The sequence below is a fragment of the Otolemur garnettii genome, unplaced genomic scaffold (genome assembly GCF_000181295.1).
Source record: "Otolemur garnettii isolate 467f Iridium unplaced genomic scaffold, OtoGar3 scaffold00013, whole genome shotgun sequence".
NCBI classification, from domain to species: domain Eukaryota; kingdom Metazoa; phylum Chordata; class Mammalia; order Primates; family Galagidae; genus Otolemur; species Otolemur garnettii.
The window spans coordinates 31,777,534-31,798,745 of NW_003852408.1; the positions used below are offsets into that span (position 1 = coordinate 31,777,534).

The following is a 21,212-nucleotide window of genomic DNA, read 5'->3' on the forward strand; positions in this document are numbered from 1 at the left end:
ATGCTTCTCCTTTTGCTCATAAATCTTCCACAGAAATTATTCTTTGGGCCAATTAGTCATTATAATGTATTTGGGCATTGAAATTTTATTACATTTACTTTACATAATTGCAATAAAGAAATGATAATAAAAAGAATTAAGTGCCAGAATATGTATTTTATTTTTGAGTATTGAAAATGTTCTTGTAACAACCTAAAATATATATCAGAGATTTGCAATATTTAAAATAAATACTTGGCTTTCTGGATGTACTGTAAAATTGCCTTAAATAAGATTTTTGGACTAAATATCTTTTAATTATAATACAGACAAATCCCTAGGGAGGAGCGTAACTTTCTTGTCTACGAACAACCAGCCATAGCCAGAAGTCCCAAGTGTCTGAATAGCTAATAGTCACGGGCTGCTCTTAGTTAGAACGTTATCTGTGTGAATTTGATGAGGCTTTAGGAGTCCCTGAGATTCTAATACAGGGAACAAAAGCCATACCTACTTTGGAGTAAACAAAATCCCAGAAGCTTAGAGGGTATTTAGGTAATAGTTGTCCATTCTCTGCAGTTTTCACCCAGTTCCAGAAAGCTTGAAGAAATCTACCAGATCGTCGTTGAACTCTGAGTTTCTCAAAACTTAAACAGATTCCAGATCTGAACTGTTTATCTCAAAGGCCCCTCGACTTGGAGCCTTCCCCAGATGTTGCCTTAGCTACCAAAAGCCTTACAGCTACTAGCTATAGAAGTGTCTAAGTTACGCTTGCCTCAACAGTTCCTCAGCTGTGTCGTGTTTGGAGACTCTTATTTGAAGTGGAGAACATCATTCCTTCCCAGGCACTTCCCACCTCAACATTCACTTTAAGAACTTTAGCCTCAGTGGTATCAAGTTCAGTATGAATTAAATTGCAGCTCTGACTTAAGGCACTGGAAACACTTGTGTTTTTAATCTATCTTTAATAAGTCAGCACATTGAATTTTTCTGGAACATGTTCTGTTGTCAGTGTGAGCTTTGCATTCGCCATCAGAGACGGCACTGCCCTTCATCCCTCACTTTCCCAGGACTTCTCCTCTACTGCTGAGTAAAGCAGGGTAAGGTGGCTCTTGGTTTAGTTTAAGACAGACTTTCACATGATGTTTTCCATCACAGGGTGAAAAATAGCAAAAACATAAAACCAGGTACTGCTGTTATAGGTCTGCATTTCAGACATTGTGATTACTTTCTAATTATTTTAAAAGAAAAAAATAAAAGAGGGAAGGAGGAAGGAAGAGAAGGAAGAGAAGTAAGGAAAGAAGAGAGAGAAAGAGAAGAAAAATGAAGGAAAGGAGGGAGGGAAGAAAGAAAAGGATGAAGAAAAAGAAATAAGAAATTTCAGGCTCAATTTTCAGATGGAGTCTAGCACATTCCAATGCTTTTCTTTTTTTTTTTTTTAAGCATTTGTACTTCACTTGCTGTGACTTAAGAGTCTAAAGATATTCTTTTGATATTATTTTTGTAAGAGTGGTAGCTAGAAATAAATGAAGATGTTTTAAAATTAGGCAGTCTGTGCAAACCATTTCTGAAATTGTACACTGCCTTGGTCAGTGGAAGTGAAGCCTGTTGGTTAGCATTTGACCCTGAGGCATTCTTAGTTGGGATGATTTTTTTTTTTCTTCCTTCATTCTTGGGAGTAAAGAAGTTGGCTTTTATTGGTAGAGCCATCAGGGACTGAAAAACAAAAGATGCCTTTCATTTCGGAGGCAGAATTTAAAAACTGTCAGCCATGGGCAGGATCTGGTTTTCAGAAATGTTTTGTTTGGCTTTTTTTGTATTTTGAAAATGGACTTAGTTGCCAACATGTAATGACAATACAAAAAAGACACATACTGGCTGAGGTAAGGTAGTGGCTGCTACTTTTGAACTAGACAGACTGTCACTCCACCTCTGCCCACCTTTACAGCTGGCTTTTCTGGCTGTTATCTACCTGGACAGTGGGCATTTGCAGTTCCTCAGTAAAGGGTTATACTAAGTAGTTCATACTTCACTTCATTGCATGTTTCTAAGGATACTTCCATCATTGCTGTTCTTAACTATGAATTTGTAAGGATCTGGGAACTCACATGGGTAGAAGGAATTATTGTATATAACCTTAAAGACTCCGGACTGACGTTATTTAGACTCTTACTGTACCAATTCCTATAGGTTTCATGGAGCTCATGTTTATGCCATGTGTATAATTATTACTAGATTTATGAGTGGAGGGAGCCTTTTAAAATTAATGATGTGATTTAGATATATTTAAGGAAAGTAAATTCATGCAAATGTAATTAGATTGTTGAAAAATGAAAATACCAAAATTTTGGAAAATGATTTTGGTCAAAGAATGCATCCTCTAAAAGAATGATTTTATGTGTTTTAAGAAGAAAAAGAAATAAATGTAACGTTTACTTATTAAGTACCTGAAAATGTCACATAATTTAATATTTTAATTCACCTTTGCTTTGTCTGAATTAAAAAGCAAATAAACAAGCACAAGTGAATCAATGTTTCAGCAAAGCCAACTATTTCTACCTATAAGTATGATTTCACTTTGGAAGCAGCTCATGGTCTCTTTGCTTCTTTTTTCAATAAGGAAATTATAATAACAATTCCTAATCTGTGGAAACTGTTAACATTACCTTATCTGAAGGCTCTTACCATATATTTAATTTAGTTTTAAGACTATGTACTTAAAAGTTTAATTAATACAATGATTGAAAAAGGTTTGCCTTTAGAGAATAAGAGTAAAATAGTATGTCTACCTTGAACCTAAAGAGGGAAAAGGGACATATAACTAAATGAATTACATTATAAGGATTAAGTTAGAAATTGAACCCTAAAAGAGGTCTGTAGTAAACTTTTGACTTATTTGGGAGTTTGTAGGAAAGTCAAGCAAGAATTCAGTTTTTTATAAAAAGCAGGAAAAAATATTGTACCTGTCTGAATATAAGGAGATCCCAAGATATGGGTGTTCACTTATTTTCCCAGTAAGACATTTGCATATAGAAGGTACTGAAAAAAGGTATACAGATTCTAAGCAAGGAAAAAACTGTATTAAGTTTGTAATACTCAAGTCACATTTGACTTCTGCAATTATGAGGTTCTTGACTTGTATTCATCTTTTGTTATTAGTATATATTGAGTATTACAATTTTTTTTTTTTGAGACTTTGTCTCACTGTGTCACCCTCAGTAGAGTGCTGTTGAGTCACAGCTCACAGCAACCTCAAACTCTTGGGCTTCAGTGATTCTTTTGCCTCAGCCTCCCAAGTAGCTGGGACTACAGGCACCTCCACAATGCCTTGCTATTTTTGTTGTGGTTGTTGTTATAGTTGTCATTATCGTTTAGCAAGCCTGGGCCAGTTTGAACCCGCCAGGCCCAATGTATGTGGCCGGTGCCCTAACCACTGAGCTACAGGCACTGAGCCTGAGTATTATTACAATTTTAATATAGTCGTTCCCTTTTAAAAAATGTATATATATTATTTTGTGACCCTCTGATAAAACTTTTATGCATGTAGATAAAATGGTCAAATATATACCTACATTTGTAATCTATTAATTTAGTTCTACATATATGTTTTAAAATCATGTATTACATAAAACATAGAAATATTACTGTCCCTCACCCTTCATTGATTGATTTTATTCAAATTCCTCACAGCTGATTTGGCATTAGTATCTTTGTCATCACTAAATCCCAAGTTTTGAGGCATCTCATCTAATTTTCCAGCACACATTATTTCTGCCTACATTTTTTCAGATTCAAAGTATTGTTTGATACAAATATAATTTTGTAACTCTAAATTGTATGCCAAACCTATGAGCATCATTTGCACAATAGGGGGACAGTTATTAAGAAAAATTGTTCTATAGCTGAATATTTTTGATCTCCAGCATGTAACCACTGATAATGGTGCTTTTAAAAGTTATTTTTCCATTATATATATACCACAATTTATTAATCCATTCATGGGTTGATGGGCACTTGGACTTCTTCCATGACTTAGAAATTATAAATTGGGCTACAGTAAATGTTCGGGTGCAGATATCTTTGTTGTAAAGTGATTTTTGGTCTTCTGGATGTACCAGAAGAGGAATTGCAGGATCAAACAGCAGGTCTACTTTTAGATCCCTAAGTGTTCTCCAAACTTCTTTCCAAAAGGAGTGTATTAACTTGCCATGAAATATTATGCAGCCTTAAAAAAAGATGGCGACTTTATCTCTTTTATGTTTACATGGATGGAGCGGGAACATATTATTCTTAGTAAAATATCTCAAGAATGGAAGAAAAAGTATCCAATGTACTTAGTACTATTATGAAACCAATATATAATCACCCACACTTTCATATGAAAGATAAAATATAACTATAGCCCAGGATGAAGGATGGAAGAGGAGAGGGAGGGGAGGGGTGAGGTTGGATGGAGGAAGGGTAATTGGTGGGACCACACTTAAAGTGCATATTGCAAGAGTACATGACAAATCTATTAAATGTAGAATATACATGTCTTAACACAATAATTAAGTGAGGTGAAGGCTATGTTAACCAGTTTGATGTAAACATTCCAAATCATATATAAAATCAGCACATTGTACCCCATAAATGCATGAATATATACAGTTATGATTTAATAAAAAAAAAGTTTACTTTTCCACTAGGCTTAGTGTCTCACAACTGTAATCCTGGCACTTTAGCAGGCTGAGGTGGAAGGATTGCTTAAGCTCAGTAGTTTAAGACCAGCCTGAGCAAGAGTAAGACTCAGTCTCTACTAAAAATAGAAAAATTAGCCAGGCATTGTGGTGGGCATGTGGTCCCAGCTACTCTTGAGGCTGAGGCAGGAGGATCGGTTGAGCCCAGGAGTTTGAGATTGCTGTGCGCTAGGCTGGTGCCGTGGTACTCTTGTCTGGGTAACAGAATGAGACTCTTCTGTCTCGAAAAATAAAATAAGATAAAGGTTACTTTTAACAACCTTTTGCACAATAATATCTAGAATTCGTAATTGTGAGAAATAATAACTAAGTGAATGTGGAATTTTTGCTTTCAAAAAAAGAATTTGTTAGATTAGAGCTCTAATCATTTAAAACTATTAATGAGGGGTTGTTTCAGTCTAATATATTTTCTTCAAACGTCACTTTGTCTTATATCATAAAGTAATATAGAGACTTAGATAAGGATTCGACTCTGAGGTGACTCTTTCCTGAGAAATGATCTTGGGGGAAAAAACATTTGCCTTATCTGTAGACATATGTAACACTTACACTTTTTTTTTCCTTTTCCTTCTCAAGGTTATTTTTTAAATCTTCAGTAAAGTGCAGTAAAATGTAATAAAGCAGATAACCTGGAGTAGGGAAACCATGTCATGGCAAGTTAAGGTGTTGTTAGTTGTGAGTTTTGTTCTTACCTGAGTGTATATCACAATTTTTAAAATACCCATTTATTAAAGAAACATTTCTATAAAAATGATATCAAGTGAGTAGATAGAAGTATACATTATGTGGTAGACATTTTCTATGAATGTTTCTATAGTTGTATATAATATTTACTTGCATGTGAGATCTTTATTAAAAAATAGCACTTAATTTGGCTGGAGGTGTTGTCCTTGTCATTTCCTGATAACCATGAACTACACCATTAACCACAGACTACAGAAGATAAGAACAGCTGGTGTTTTTATAACAAAGGGTGATAGGGGAGACGATAGTGCTTGGGAATATGAGAGGATTTAGAATTTGTGATAGGAATTTCTGTCTTGGCTATTCAATGACATGCTTACTTTATAGCATTTAAACAAAATGAAGTGACAGATACTTTTATATCTTTTATGAAAACATCTATTATGAAAAATGTTAATTTTGGAAAAAAAGTGGGGCTTCTTGCTTTGTATGAAAAATGGTTTATGTCATTAATGTACCAAAAATATAGTAATCTAGTACCCTATATATTAGCAATAAATTTTGCCAGTGAAAATAATGATAAATTATCATTTTTATCTTTTAATAGTGGAAAGAGTGGAACGAGAAAACCTTTCAGACTATTGTGTTCTGGGCCAGCGTCCAATGCATTTACCAAATATGAACCAGCTGGCATCCCTGGGGAAAACCAACGAACAGTCTCCTCACAGCCAGATCCACCACAGCACTCCAATTCGAAACCAAGTGCCCGCGTTACAGCCCATCATGAGCCCTGGTCTTCTTTCTCCTCAGCTCAGTCCACAACTTGTAAGGCAACAAATAGCCATGGCCCATCTGATAAACCAACAGATTGCTGTTAGCCGGCTCTTAGCTCACCAGCATCCCCAAGCCATCAACCAGCAGTTCCTGAACCATCCTCCCATTCCCAGGGCAGTTAAGCCAGAGCCAACCAACTCTTCCGTGGAAGTTTCTCCAGATATTTACCAGCAAGTCAGAGATGAGCTGAAGAGGGCCAGTGTGTCCCAAGCTGTCTTTGCAAGAGTGGCATTTAACCGCACACAGGTACAATTAGCACTGAACAGTATAATTGGTAGTTAAGAATTAACACTAGGGAAAGAATTGTGATCTGTCTTCTTAGTTATTTTATATCTCTTTAAAAAAAAATCTGTGGCTCTCAGAGTACATAGAATTAATTAATGGTCCTTAATTTATAAAACTCACTGATTCATGCATAATCCTAATTAATTAATAATTTAAAAAATTTCCAAAGATTTAGAGGGTACAAGTGGGGCTTTGTTACGGGGATAGATTGTAAAGCAATGGAGTTAGAGCTTTTATAGTACCCATCACCTGAATAGTGTACATTGTACCTGCCATGTAAGTTTTGATCCTTCATTTCAGTAATGTCATGAACGTGTGTGAACCTACCACCCACCTCAGGACCCCAGATGTCACTAGTGTCTTGAGTCTTTGTATGTAGTTCTCCCTCATCCTCTTCATGTGCATTTCCCTGGTTGTAAACTTGATCTTTAATTTTATAATTACCACTCCCTATGGTTTTTTAAGAAAATTAGTTGTAAAACTATTTATGCATGCCCAAACTATTTACTGTTACCCTTATTTTTGAGCTTTCTAAAAGAAGTATCATTATATGTCATACACTTATTTTAATAAACCCCTCAAAACGTACAAGTTAGCTTTAAGATATTGATAAAGTGATAATGGATAGTTTACTTATATTTTTAATGTTTTGAGAGAATTATATGCAGTATAATATTTAATGATAAAAGGTAAACAATTAAATTCATGCATGTCTTATTTTATTGAAGCCTACTTTTATGAAAGGCATTCTTTTCTACCAATGGTTCTTAAACTTGAGTATGCATCAACCCACCTGTTACAGCAGATTGGTGAGCCTTATTCAGGGTCTCTGATATAGTATGTCTCAGGTAGAACTCAGAAATTTACATTTCTGACAAGGTCCCAGGCAATGCTGTTGTTACTAGTCAGGGGGTCACATTTTCAGCCCTTATGTCAGTAACAAAGAGGTAAAGGTGCCTAAACTCGGAGAGTTAACGATCTAGTAGTGAAACCAGATTACTGTACTAAAATATGAAATATGGTAAATAATGTAGGAGAGTGTAACCAATGATTGTAGCGAAAGTCCATGGCAAGGCGGGGTTAGAAATATGGTAAGTCTTCAAGAGGCAATAGGTTTCAGTTTAGCCATGCTTCTAAGTGCAAGGCCAGAAGCTAAGCTCTGTGCAGATGCAAAGAGGGAAAATTTTACGGGCAAACACATGCGTCAACAACTAGCTTAGAGAATTAGGTTGCCAAGAGTGGGATCTTGAAGGGTAAATAAAATTTAATAGGCAATGATGAAGAAAAAGCTTATTTTAGGCAAAGCAAATTCATGAGAAAAATATTGAGTCAAAAGTGAAGGAATATTTGATAATAAAGTCAGATGATAAAACTTAAAGTGGGTGGCACAGAACAAACAGTCTTGAGGGCCATGCTAAGAACTTTTCACTTTAATAGCCACTGGAAAACATTGAAGGAATATGCTGTGATCCAGTAATCAGAATTAGATCTGTGGGAGTTTTTTTTTTTAATCTCTCACAATAGCAAAAGCATAGGAATATCATTTAGAGGCTTGAACTGGGCTTGTGGCAATGGAGTGGAGGATATAGAGTCAGGAGACACTGCGGAAACAAAATTGACAGAAAGTGTGTGAATAGATTAAGAGGGAATGAGTAAAGATAACACAAAAGTTTGAGCCCAATGACTGAGAATAAAGTTATAATTATTAAGAGAATCGAGGAAAATGTTGAAAGAGTGGTTGGAATAAGGTTAAAGTGATTATTTTATGTTGAATTATTTTGACTGTGAAGTTCTGGACAACTTCGTAAGTGAAGATACGCAGCAGTCATTGAAAGTATGAGTTTGGTAGTAAGAGGAACTGTCAGGGCTAGAGCCTGGTATTTGAAGAGTCACACAGCTGGAAGGGAAGAAACTGCTACCATGTCTGCCACCACTATGGCCAGCAGCAGGACCATAGAAAGAGACAGAAGAAACGCCAGGGGAGACATGGGTATGGCGGGTGGAGATGGAAGCATAGGGAGATAGTGGTGAGCGTACAGAAGACATGAGTGGAGAGTTCCCCAAAGGAGACTTGTCCATGTGTGGGAAGCTGGAAAGTCTCAGAGGGAGGGCCTTGAAACCCTGCCATGAATCTTGGAAGTTGGTTGGGAGAAGGCTTTGGCAAACTTTAGAGTATAATTTCACTGGAGTGGGGGTGGTGGTGGCAGGAGCTGGAATTTAGGAATTAAAGAACTATTAGTTGTTAAGGATGGAAAAGCAGTTTCCTTTTTCCAAAAATTGGTGGTGTAAGGGAGGCCAAAAACGTGTGGCCATCTTGAATGTGCTGGGGAGTTGATTTGCAATCACAGGATTTGTGAGATAGCTTGAGACCTCACAACATGGACTAGTGATGGTACTAACTATTGTGGTTTGGAAATGGTCTTCACCTTCTGCTGGAGTAGGACAGGAAGAAACAGTGGAATTGTTTTAGACTTGATGCTGACATGTTAGGTATGGCAGGGGACCCAGAGAGGTGAAATGTCTTGTTCCCTTAACTCTTAACTAATTTGTATGTTCTAATATTGATGAGTCTATTTTCATCACTTGAAAATGAGTTTGGAGGTTCAGAAAGACCTGTACATGTTTCAGACGTCACTCTAATACTTTGCTCTTGTGACTCAGAGTACTTAGGCAGCATTTGTGTGTTCACAGTAAAATACAAATTGGAAGGATGTGTCTTTTGACTCTGTATTTCATAGTTCTCTGTGTATGTGTTTTCATGTACCATTTATGTGCATGAATAGGTATTTCATGGCTGACCAACATTTTACTGCCTGATTATGTGTATAGCTCTTTTGGCTAAGGATAATATTGAAAGCACAGTTGCAACCAAGTAACATATTACTTTGGATTTTAAAAGCAAACACAGTATACATTTTACCCAAAAAGCATGAAGGATGAGTGTAGATTCACAATGAGGCAAGGGAAGAGACAGACTAAATTGGTGAGAGGGTGGCCCAGACCTGCCAGGACCCCAGACTCCTGGAGGTCTGTCTTCTCCCATACAATCCTTTTGTCTATTTTTATAGATTAATGATTTTTTTTTTTGGCATTGCCATTTTTCAAGTGCCAAGTTATAAAAGGTCTAATTGAAGCATGGAACACATTTTATTATTTTCCTCCTGCCATTAAATTTGTAAGATGGCTACACCCAGAAGGAAACATTCACTTTCAATCAACATGAGCTTGAGTTCATGGGCCAGCCTTGAGGATATCAAATGGAAACTGCATAGGAATGTATGAGTATTTCCTTTTAAAATTCTGCTTTTAATTTGGGAGAGCTTTTCATCCCTCTGGGATCATAACCTGTTGTATATATAGCCCAACCTAATCAAGGTAGATGGTATTGACAGAATGACATAGTTTGAACTTAAGCAGGAGGTCAGCAGGCAGATTGTTTTTGCTGTAGGTACTGTAGCCACTAACAGCAAGACTGGGCAGCTGGTTTTATCAGCAGCATTGTTAAATGGAAAGTAGGTATATGTGTATTATACCCCATGAAACCAACCATAGATTTTCCAAATACTGAGATTTTTTTGAGTGAAGTCACACATTTATTGATAATATAGTAATTCTCCAGCTCTAATAAAACAAATAAAAATAAACATTGTATCGCTATCATCAGTCTATTGAATATTTTCCAGAAATCGTTCATGATCTCTATTATTCATATATTATCAAATACATTTTGTCATCCTGTTTTGTCTTCCTGAATTTGTGCTTAATGATTGTACCAAGAACAAATCTAGCTTTTGTGTGTGTGTGTGTGTGTGTGTGTGTGAGAGAGAGAGAGAGTATAATATGCAAACATTCATAAATAAAGCTAGAAATATAAAAAATTTATCTGCTTAGTTTTTCATGTTTAAGACTTCCATATGAAAAACTCAAATTCATAATAAATAGCATGTAAAGTATCAATTCTCCAGGAGATCTATTGCATGATCTATTGCTGCTATATCATTTGATGATGTAAACTAACATAATTAAGGGAATAGAGCTTTTTAAAATGCATTTTTATTTTAATAAATGTCTTTTAAAAACATTAAATGCATTTGTTTGATAAAATGATGTCCTATCCATGCTTCATGACAGGCTCATGGCTTCTGCTGGAGTCAGAGATAGACAACCTTTTGCTAGTCTGATTTTATTTTTTACTGTCATTTTATTCCTTTTTCTTTCGATTTGTTAACAAAAATGGATTGTCTAAAGAAAATAAAATCAAGTCACATTTTCTAGAAGAGATGTAGTACCTTTGATACCGTGTAATGCCAGGGTATGGACTCTCCAGCATGAGACTCAGATTAATGTATTTCTGGATGTGGGGAGATGGAGGGTGCAGCAGAGGGGCGCATCCTGCCTGTGTCATTAGGACAGGTGTTAGAACCCCACATAAAATATATCCTGAGTATCGTCACTTTTTTTTTTTAACTAATCTATTGAAAGATATCTGAAGATTTTTATGGCAGATAGAACTTAATGAGAACTGGTATTTTTTGACTTGCCCATTAATATTCAGACAATCTGTGAAATATTTCTAGGCACTTTTACCTAAGGTCATAGTGAGATGGTGAGGGGCCTGAGGCAGGTCACATCTGTGCTTTGTTTTTGGTGCTCTCTCCTCTCCCACCGTCCTTCATTTTACTTCTAAAAGCCAATGTCTGCTATCAGCCTCTTCTCTTCAGGCTGCTGATTTCCCTTTGCTTATCCTGGAAGAGAGCTGGAAGTGCTTACCTGCTGACCGGTAAAGGAGGGCGCTCGCCTTTGCCTCTTGGAGTAGGACACTGTGAAGCTCTGACACGGGGCCAGGGCTATCTGCAGAACAAGGCTGAGGCTGGACCTCGCTTGGGTTTTTTCCCTTCCTTGTCCTGCCTCTCTCGCTCACCAGTTTTCCTTGGAAGCACCTCCTTAATAAATCATACACATGGGAATCTTTATCTCAGAATCTGCATTTTGTTCTAGGCTATAGATCCATGCCATTGGTTTGCTTAAGGGGCATTTGGTCCTGCTGTGAGATAGTAGTTTGTTTAAAAAATATTTATAGTTTTATGCCATTTCCTTTAGAAATTAAAAAGAACACGTCTTTATGAGACATAGTATAGAATTCTTCTGTGCTTCTTTCTTTTGCAAATATTACCACTATTATTATTTTAAACCAGAGCCCCTTGTAGTGCTACAACCCAATGGATGAATATTGTCCAGATTGGCTTGTAGATATTGAATGTGGAGAGAGAGGGTGAGGGAGAGCAAGGGACTAGAAAGGGACAGGGAGAGAAAGAGAAAAGAGGAGAGAAAGGAACTGACAATGAGACAAACAGACATTGGATTTGAGGTCAAGTTTGAGTCAACAAACCTGACTTATATGAAAACCACCCTTGCTAAATGTGAATGGTAAATTATGTGGCTGTGCGACTTCAGAGTAGCTTCACTTCTTTACCCTACCCCATCTTCTGATGGCATCTGAGGAAATAGTAAGTATAGGAAGCAACAGCACCAGTGTTCTACCAAGTTTTATTTGTTTCATATTCATTCATAATATTGTTTATATCTTGAATTTATTTTAACACTAACATATTTACACATACTAGGCCTATGAACATGAAATAAATTGCTTTACTATTTACTTTGTTTACATTTTTGCCCTTTGACAGTTTGATTATGCCTAACCAGAATCATCCTTTAGCTCTTTGTTACTTTATGGACTTAAAAAAATTAATTAGGGGCTTATGCCAGTATGGAAATGTCTGTGACAGTATTTTAGAAAACTTAATATTACCAAGGGATGCATGTAGAATGTCCACTGACCTATAATAAGCATGGTTTCATAAAATATGTACAGCGAATCTTCCTTAATAGATAAACTATTCTCTAATTTATTTAAAAATCCAATGACCTACATATTCATATGTTCAGAAATCCCCCATTTACTAACATTGTTTCTCCTCTGAGACCTTCCATCTGAACAAATCTGTTAAATGAAGTAGAGGAAGCTTTGATCCAAACTAGGCTAAATCCAGTGGAACGGATGCCCTGCCACGTGTGAATGGGAGCATTAGAATGCCAGAAAAGGGAAATTAGGTGTGATCCTCATATAATCTCTATACCACTGTCTTCTTACCTTGGTGGCAGAGTTTGGGAAACATCCTCACGGAAGGAATCAGCAATAAGAAGTTTGAGTCATTTGAAAATAAGATGTCTACTACATTTGTATTTTTTGTGTAATATAGCTATTTTTCTTTCTTTTTTCCTCTAGCAGTTCACACCATAACTCAGAAAATTTCAGGTTGATTTTGTATCTCAGGTAGTTCTGCTGAGCCAATTCTTACAAACAAGTTTTCAGGAGAAGCACAGATGTGTTTTGCAAAATGCTCTATTCTTTTGTAACAGTAGGTCTTTAATTTGATATCTTGCTCCTTCTTCAGTTCAATGAAAAAGTCACAGAGTTACAAAGTATGCAGGTTGTTTTCAAAGGGCATGCTTGAGTAAACTGTGCATTCTGGTCTTACCTGATCGAGAATAGGATTTTAAAAATTGCATGGGAGCTCATTTGGTTGACCTGCCCTTATTTGGCTATTTTCTTAGTTTATATGAGACTTTGCAAAAAAAAAAAATCTACAGTTTACTCATCAACGCCACATCATTTGAAGAAACTTAAGACCAGGGTTGTAAATACAATTTATGAAGTCACTCAGCAACTGGAGAATGTTTTCAATAGCTTGGAAAGTTAGATTGAATGGTGCATCAGGAAAAGCTGGCAGTAAGGTCAACTGCTGGAAATGCAAACGTTCTTGTGTAAAATGACATGAATTTTGCTTTTATGCTTTATTGACTCGGTGTCTGTAGTACATACACGCTGCAAATTATTAAGATTAAATATGGTTAAGGAATTGTTGAAGACTACATTTTGAAGTGGCACAATTAGGAAGAAATGTGAAGCAACAAAATGAAAATCTTGGCAACCAAAAGGATTTGATAAGCTGAGCTTCAGTGTGTTACCAATCAGTTCTTTAAGAGAAGAAACTTCTCTTTTAAAGCCTTTGCTTGACTTATACTATTATTAGCCAAAGGTAGGCACATTTTAATTATATGTACAGTTTATATTTCTAGAAAACTTGACCTTACAGATGTTCAGAACCCTTGTCAGCCAGCATCTGTTCTCAGTCATCATTTTTCAGTATCCAGTAGAGATACAGGTGCTGAGCAAGTCAGAGTAATAGACTATAATGTGAATCCAGGGGTCTTGGCTCCATGGTCCAGTGAGCTGGTTATAAACTGACAAGGAAACCTACGAGAGAAAGGAAGTCCACTCACTACGAGATGGGCTGTAAATATGAACTGCTGCAGATCAGGCATGAAACTGTTATTGAGTTTTGAAGTAAATAATATACCCTCTTTTGATTTCAGAACATTGTATTAATAAAGTAGGAAGACATGTCCCTGCTGCCTCATAAAATAAACCGTCTTTCATTTCAGAATCACTGGCTTGAATTGATAGATTCCAAGATTATAATAATATTAATACCTTCTAGGATAGCCATGTCCCAAAGTTATTAGATTACTTGAGGGTGGGCCTCTAAGCAGCAGTCGCACTTCAATCTCTCCTGAACATATAAAGACTATTTATTGTGAATTAACACCTTTTAGGCCGTATCAGCAACAACAACAGAAAAAACAGACCATGGATGGTTAGGTCAAAGACCCTATCTAAACAGATTCAGAGGAGATGCTGGCTCTGTGCTCTGGGAAGGGGAAGGTTGACTGGGCAGCCATCAGACATATGCAACTCTTCCCCCATTCCTAAATCCACCTGAGGTAGACACTTGTATATAAAAGAGAACAAGGATATTTCTTTTCTCCCACCTTCACAAAACTCGTACCAAGGAATCCGGGGAAGCAGACATGGTGGCATACTGTGTTGTGCATTCCTTTTATCCCTGACTAATGTGCAAAGTCTTCAAAAATTAGTTACTTAGACTCATAGGAAATTCAGGTTTCTCCTTTTATACTAAAAAATAAAAGAAGAAGACTTATTTTTGGTGAAATTTTTATCAGCCTTTTTCACCATTCTATAAGAAGGAATGATTGACTCAGTTTCCCACAGATACAAGTTTCTGTCCTCAATAAAGACTTTCTTTTACCTTTAGTGAAGGTATCTCAGTAGAAACCTGCTCTTTTCATTATTTTACTAGTCTCCCCAAATCTTAGATGATGTTTTATATTTAAAGTATAATTTTTTTTTTTTTTTGAGACAGAGTCTTACTGTGTCGCCTTCGGTAGAGTGCCATGGCATCACAGCTCACAGCAGCCTCAAACTCTTGGGCTTAAGTGATTCTCTTGCCTCAGCCTCCTGTAGCTAGGACTACAGGTGCCCGCCACAACACCTGGCTATAAAGTATAACTTTTTATAAATGAAATGCAGAGAAACACTAGCTTTAGATCCCATTGTTTGTATATTTTTCATCATTACTTATTTAAGACAAAAAAAAATACACAAGGAGTTTTCCTTTCATAGCCATTGATTAAAATGATGACCATTTGTTGGGTTAATTGCATGTTTGTTCTAATAGAGTGAATTAAGATTAAAGGCCAGAAATGCAGTGAAAAAAATAATTATCTACTTAAAATTAATTTGAAAGTACTTGGTTGTTTTAATTCTCCTTTCAAGTTTTGTGCCAATTGCCAATATAGTCTACAGAATTTACTTTCAAACTTCTTTGACTACAGTAACAGTAAGAAATACAAATATATGTAAGCATATCTCTAGCCCTATCTTATTTCCACCTCTCTTTATGTATCTGTATATTTCTACAGCAAAGCCTTCATGAACAAACAATAAAAAGAAATCTTCGTGAAATAATACTAATACCGTGTATAAAACACTCTGGTATTTTCTAAGCTGTTTAATTCCATCCAATTCTTTGTAAAAAGTTAGTTATGATGTGCTAAATTAATTTTATGACACTATAATTATGACCCATGTTTAAACAATGATATGTATTAAAATTTATTTTAAATGATAGCAAAGTTACTTTGAGAAGGAAAGTTGTTTTACTTTTCTGAAGAATAAAGTGAATATCTTAATTTAGTGCTATCTGGTGGAATATCCATATTCATTTTATATAATTTATTATGTTTTTCTTTATATTCTCCTATCTTAAATCATCCCACTTCCTAAAAGTTACTCTTTGTATTTTTTCCTTCTCAATGAGAAGACATTTAGCAAAGTATTACTAGAGAGCCTTGAATATTTAAAATTATTTCAAATTTAAAAAAAGAAATGTACCTTGATAATTTTTTTTATTCATTTAACAAATAGTTATTATATATTCAGAGGCTATGCCAAGCATTATAATGATGTCTTAACACTGATGGAACTCTTAGCTATGTGTGTCATGTTCTGCTATAAGCTCTCTAGGGAATTCTACCTAGGAGGTAGAATTATCTCAATTTTATAGGTGAGGAAAATGTGCCATAGGGAGATTAAATGATCCTTGTTCAGTTAAAGCCCAATTTTGAACCCAGCGAGTCTGACTTTAGAGCTCACACTTAAAACCGACTTTACTCTTATCATTTCTGCCATCATAGAGCAGAAGATGAAAGACACAACCCCTTCTTCAAGGAGGCGCAAGTGGTAAATAGACTTCAAACTGCTAATCCTTTTGTGTTACAGTAAGAACTGTGATGTGCCTCATGTGCTATATGAGAACAGATGCTTTTGACCCTGAAGGTGATTAAATTTAATACAGAAATGTTTCCGCAGGAAGGAACAATGTCTTATAACTATTTGAGGACAGAGTCAACTCTGTGTTGTTAAAAGACTGCTTTACTTATATATGTAGGCATCTGATACATTTGAGGCATAAATATTCAATAAATGTATTTTTGGGGTTTGTTTTGTTTTGTTTGTGGAAAGTACTATTTTTGCCAATGTTTTGACAAAGTAGCCAAAGCTAGTAAATTTTTTGGGCAGCTTGCCAACAGTTGTTTCACAGAACACTCATGAAAACTAGAAATAACTGGGGCCCAGAACTTTGTGAATGAAATAGTCATGGTGCCAGGTACTTGAGGTGTGAGTAGAAACCACGTATGTGCCCAGAGCTGAGAAAACCACCGGTAAAAATGTTTCCAAAGGAAACCTGTTCAGTACTGTTTGCTTTCAATTTTTGGTGCTAACGTGTTCAGACAATTTTGACTTGGATTGTTCATAGCCTCCTATTCCAGTGCCTAAGAGTTCCTATAGATAGTGAGGAAGAAGGGATCATCATTGCATATATAAAATAGGCCAAAAAGTAGTAAAGTTGTCAGAAATCAGGTTTAGGCTGGGTTCTTCCATCGTATGTATTCACCTGTGGTTTGGTCAAGGGTATTGCAGTTATGAAAGCACAGACTGTTGTGGCTTCAAGAATGTTCTGTTGTACCCCCACACTCTGTGTTGCATATTTAACTCTATCCTGATGTGTCAGGTGGCTCCAGTGAAGTTTTATCATGTGCATGAGAAAGAAAGCTGTCTGTGAGACAAATGTTCATCTAATAAATTGCAGATTTGGGGTACATGGAATATTTGTTCTTAATGGAGTTTGCATGACCCCAAATTTCAGTTCAATTATCTTGTTTTCAGTAGGCTGAATGAAAAGATCTTGTTGCGTATAATATGACTCAGATTTTCAGTGTGTAGCCTGCCAGGGTCTGTTGCTAGTGTTCAGGGAAGACGGGACTCCCACTCCCAGAAACTTACAAAATATGCATTTGCTGCTTTCTTTGAGTCTCTATTCCTATGAGTTACCAAATAACTACCAAATGTAAAACATATAGATCCTGCTCCCAAGGAGTTAATCATGGGAGGAAGGTTTCGTAGTACCACAGTGTAAAGGACAATAAGTGTCAAAAGTAGAAGACAACTGGTGCTATCCTGGTGCAAAGAATCGAGAAAGAATATCCAACTGCAGTGGGCATACATATATCTAGTCTTTTAATGCTTTGCAGAATATATCTCTATAGTAACAACATTTGTCTGCAAACGTTACTTTTATATATGCATTTATATTTGCCGAGAACATTAATTCCCTTTAGATGCTCAATTCCATCCACCCCATCCTACAAAAATGCCACATGCATAGGCTGTCTTTCCTAATAAAGAAATATTGTAATAAAAGAGAGGTTTTATTAAACTAATGCAATAATGACATTTTCTTTGAGGATTTAACACATCATTTTTAATAATAAAAATCAAATTGTCATTATTGTGCCTTGTATACCCTTTATTCAAATCAGACTAAGTACTCCAGCTTCATGGCTAAGCAATGCTCAGGGGGGTGGGTATTTTTAGCATTACACAAATGAATTTCAACAGTCAGATTCATAGTGGGGTGTAGATTATGAATATGGGACCCAGGGAAACCTGTTCATATTTGTGAGCAGAGGGGAAAATGCCTCTCTGGGGCACTTTGAAGGAAATGAGACTGAACATTAGGAGAGAAAATGATTTTGCTAGGTGAGCTTTCAGATGGCAGAATGCTGATACTTTGTGCAGCCAAGCCAGTAATTTCACTGCTTTGACTCACTTTGAATTGATCACTGAAATGGAAGCGTTTGCTTTGTGTGATTAGGCTAGGAATTTGGTATTACCTGGCTTCCTTAAGAAGAGACCAGGTTGTGGCTCTTCCGTCACCTGGACCCAGACATTCTGGGATTGTGTGGAAAATAAGCCTAACAAATGAGGATGCAAAGGGGTAGGTAGTGAAACAGGGATGAGGAATACCTTTGGAGGTGAGATTTTTTTTTTTTTTAATTTTGACATTTCAAGGGAAGTATGTGACCTGTGGGTTCTGTTCTGGAGCAGGGTCATGCGTTGACCTAAATGAGTGCCAATGCCCCTTCCACCTCTGACTTCTGTAGTTTTATTTTACCTGTAAAATGGGAGTCTATGAAATATTTTTAACCTTGCGAATTGGTTATGACACCATTTGTTTAAAGTAATATATAATTATGAGCTGAAATATATCTTCAGACTCACTAGTGTGTAATGAATGTTCTGAATCATACCTCTTTAAAGAGATGTAACTTGATTCTGAAGATGACTGTCATTAAACAGCTTACCTAATTTGTCCACGCATTCTAGAATTAATAATTAAAATATGTTATCAGGGGATAGGGCTTATTTTCTTTAAAACACCCAATCCAAATGTTTCTAAAGAAGTGGTCAGTGTATGATTTTACTTTAAGCATAGCATTCAGAAGTACTTATAAGCTGTTTGGAGCTTATAGGACACTTTGAATATTTACCTTTGTTCAGATTGGACCCCAACACTTTCCTACAATTCGCTTTATGTGATAAATGAGTATTTCTTTGGGTTAAGTTACTTCAAGCGTATATATGTTAGAGTAAATAGGTGAACGCTGCAAGTTACCCTTTCTACCTCCCACTTGAGCTGCTGCAAACAAAACGTAATTTACAGAAATGAAAACAGTCTCCAGCTAGTTTGAGGCTTTTTCCAAAGGGAAGCCTGGGCGTTTGGCTGAGCCAGTTTCTTTAGTACACACCTGGTGTATATCACTTTAAAAAATAAATTATGCCTCATTAAATTACAATTAAATGGAATCGTGATCATTTGTTTTTCTGGAAGGAAGATGTTTTGCATATTGAAAGCCTAATTTGTTGCAGGTGACAAAAACACTGAACAGATTATCTAATATCACTTCATTTTGGGGGGTAATGTTTGTTGGTTAGCTGTGTATACTCCAGTAGTTCAGAATTTTATTAATATGGATTTGGTTGTTTTCACTTCCAAACATCTTTTACCACTTTATCACTTTTTGTACTTTTTTTGAATTTTAGGGAAAGAAACTTCCCTTGGTGTTATGAAGTAGGCATGTTCATTCTTTTTTCTCCATTTGTTCTAATACTATAGTACTGTCCAGTCCCTCCCTTTCCCCTTTGCCCGGTCTCACCACTGTCTCTATATCCATTTAGTATCGTATCTATACTTTAAGTCCCGGCTAAACTTTCTTACTCTTCCAATAAGTCTCCCCTGAATCTTGACATTGGCAAGGATACTTTCTCCCTCCTTTGAGCTGACACAGCACTAGTTCTATCTTGCTTTTATGATGACTGGCATCTTTTACATTGTAGTACTATAAAATCTTCCTGCCATCATATATTGCAGTGGTTCTCAACCTTCCTAATGCTGCGACCCTTTAATACAGTTCTTGTGGGTCGTGACCCACAGGTTGAGAACCGCTGGTATAGTAGCATCCATCCACCAAAGCTTCATCCATCTCTAAGCTTGGTATCAAGTTGTAAATAAGAAAAGTGTTAATGGACTGGTCTGTCATTTTGAAACTTGGTGTGTTGAATTTGGAGGTTCCTTAGATAGTCAATGAGAGATATTGTATTTGGGGCTCCCTAAGTAATATATACAGTTGAATTCTAGAGTTACCAACAGTCTGAGAGCCTTGAAGAAAATGGATACCTGTTAAAATCTGGTCACTAATGACCTTAATTATTGCTTTTAGCCCTGGAGTAGCATGGGGGTCTCTGAGGGGCTCAGTGTTCCTAAAACCTAATGTGTGCTCATGTTCTGTTACTGCTTTTTTTTATGGTTAAAGGCCCTCGATTGTCCCAGAAAAGGCATCAGGGCTAGTGCAAAAACTTGAAAGTAAATTTTATAGAGCCAGCAATGGTTACATTTTCCAAGCGTTTGAACATCGATGTGTATCATATATACTAACAATTTGGGTCAAGCTATGTAATTTGTTGAAGTAGTATAGAAATCAAAGCTCAGCGACAGAAAGTGCAACTGAGAACCTGTAAGATAATTTAATTTGTTACAAGGAGTATTATTTTAAAATATTAGAAAATGTAAGGATACGCTTAGCTCAAATTCTTTATTTTATTTGTGGGGGGTAGTAAGCAACTAGATGTCATTATAATATCTTCTTTTGCTTTTAATGAATTTTCTACCAAACTCATATATTCTTTGCTGGTGCTGGAAGTTATATTAAGTTTGCAAAATTCTCCCCCAGTAGGCTGGGAGAAGGCCAGTGTGAGGGTCCCTTTTCCTGCTCCTTTCTTTCTCTAGTGACCTGTCACCTAAACTCTGTTTTGGGGGTGTCTCTCTACCTTGGGCAGATGTTCATTCTCCTTTTCAGTCAACATGTTTCCTGATCTTACATAACCTCAGCCTAACACTGTGGAGGAAATTGTTATAATGTCTCCCTGGAGAAGGCCCTGTTGCCTACGATGAGGAAAATACTTAATGATCACTTTATTCAATACTTGCAATATGTTTTAATATGATTACTGATATGAAAGTTTAATAAGCTATATCCTGGTTAATTTATTAATTTCCCTCCATTTGCACATTCTCAATATTCATGACCTTTCTATTCATAAAAGTATATCTCTTTGTCGGTGCCCAGGTGCCATGCCACGTTTTCTGTACCTCAGACTGCATAATGGGACTGTCCAATGACACCTCCTGCCTGGCTGGTTAGTAATTAAAATGCCAGATGACATAGTGGCAAGGGCTTTAGAAATATTTATGTGAGATAAATTATTAATTTATGTTCTATTCAAGACAGTTTCAATATGATAAACATTTACTTATCTTGATAATTAGATGGGGTGATTTGTGGTATATGTAAGTTACACTGTAGATT

At 36.3% G+C, this 21,212-nt stretch overlaps 1 protein-coding gene across 3 annotated transcripts in view; it reads left to right on the plus strand.

The window, feature by feature from the left end:
* The window catches only part of SATB2 (SATB homeobox 2), a 193,098-nt gene that overhangs the window by 113,180 nt on the left and 58,706 nt on the right, over positions 1-21,212 (plus strand). For all 3 annotated transcript variants that reach the window (XM_012802151.1, XM_003785049.2, XM_012802152.1), the window contains one exon: positions 6,007-6,479. In XM_012802151.1, coding sequence (XP_012657605.1) covers positions 6,007-6,479 — 473 coding nt within the window. The remainder of the gene's footprint in view (positions 1-6,006; positions 6,480-21,212) is intronic.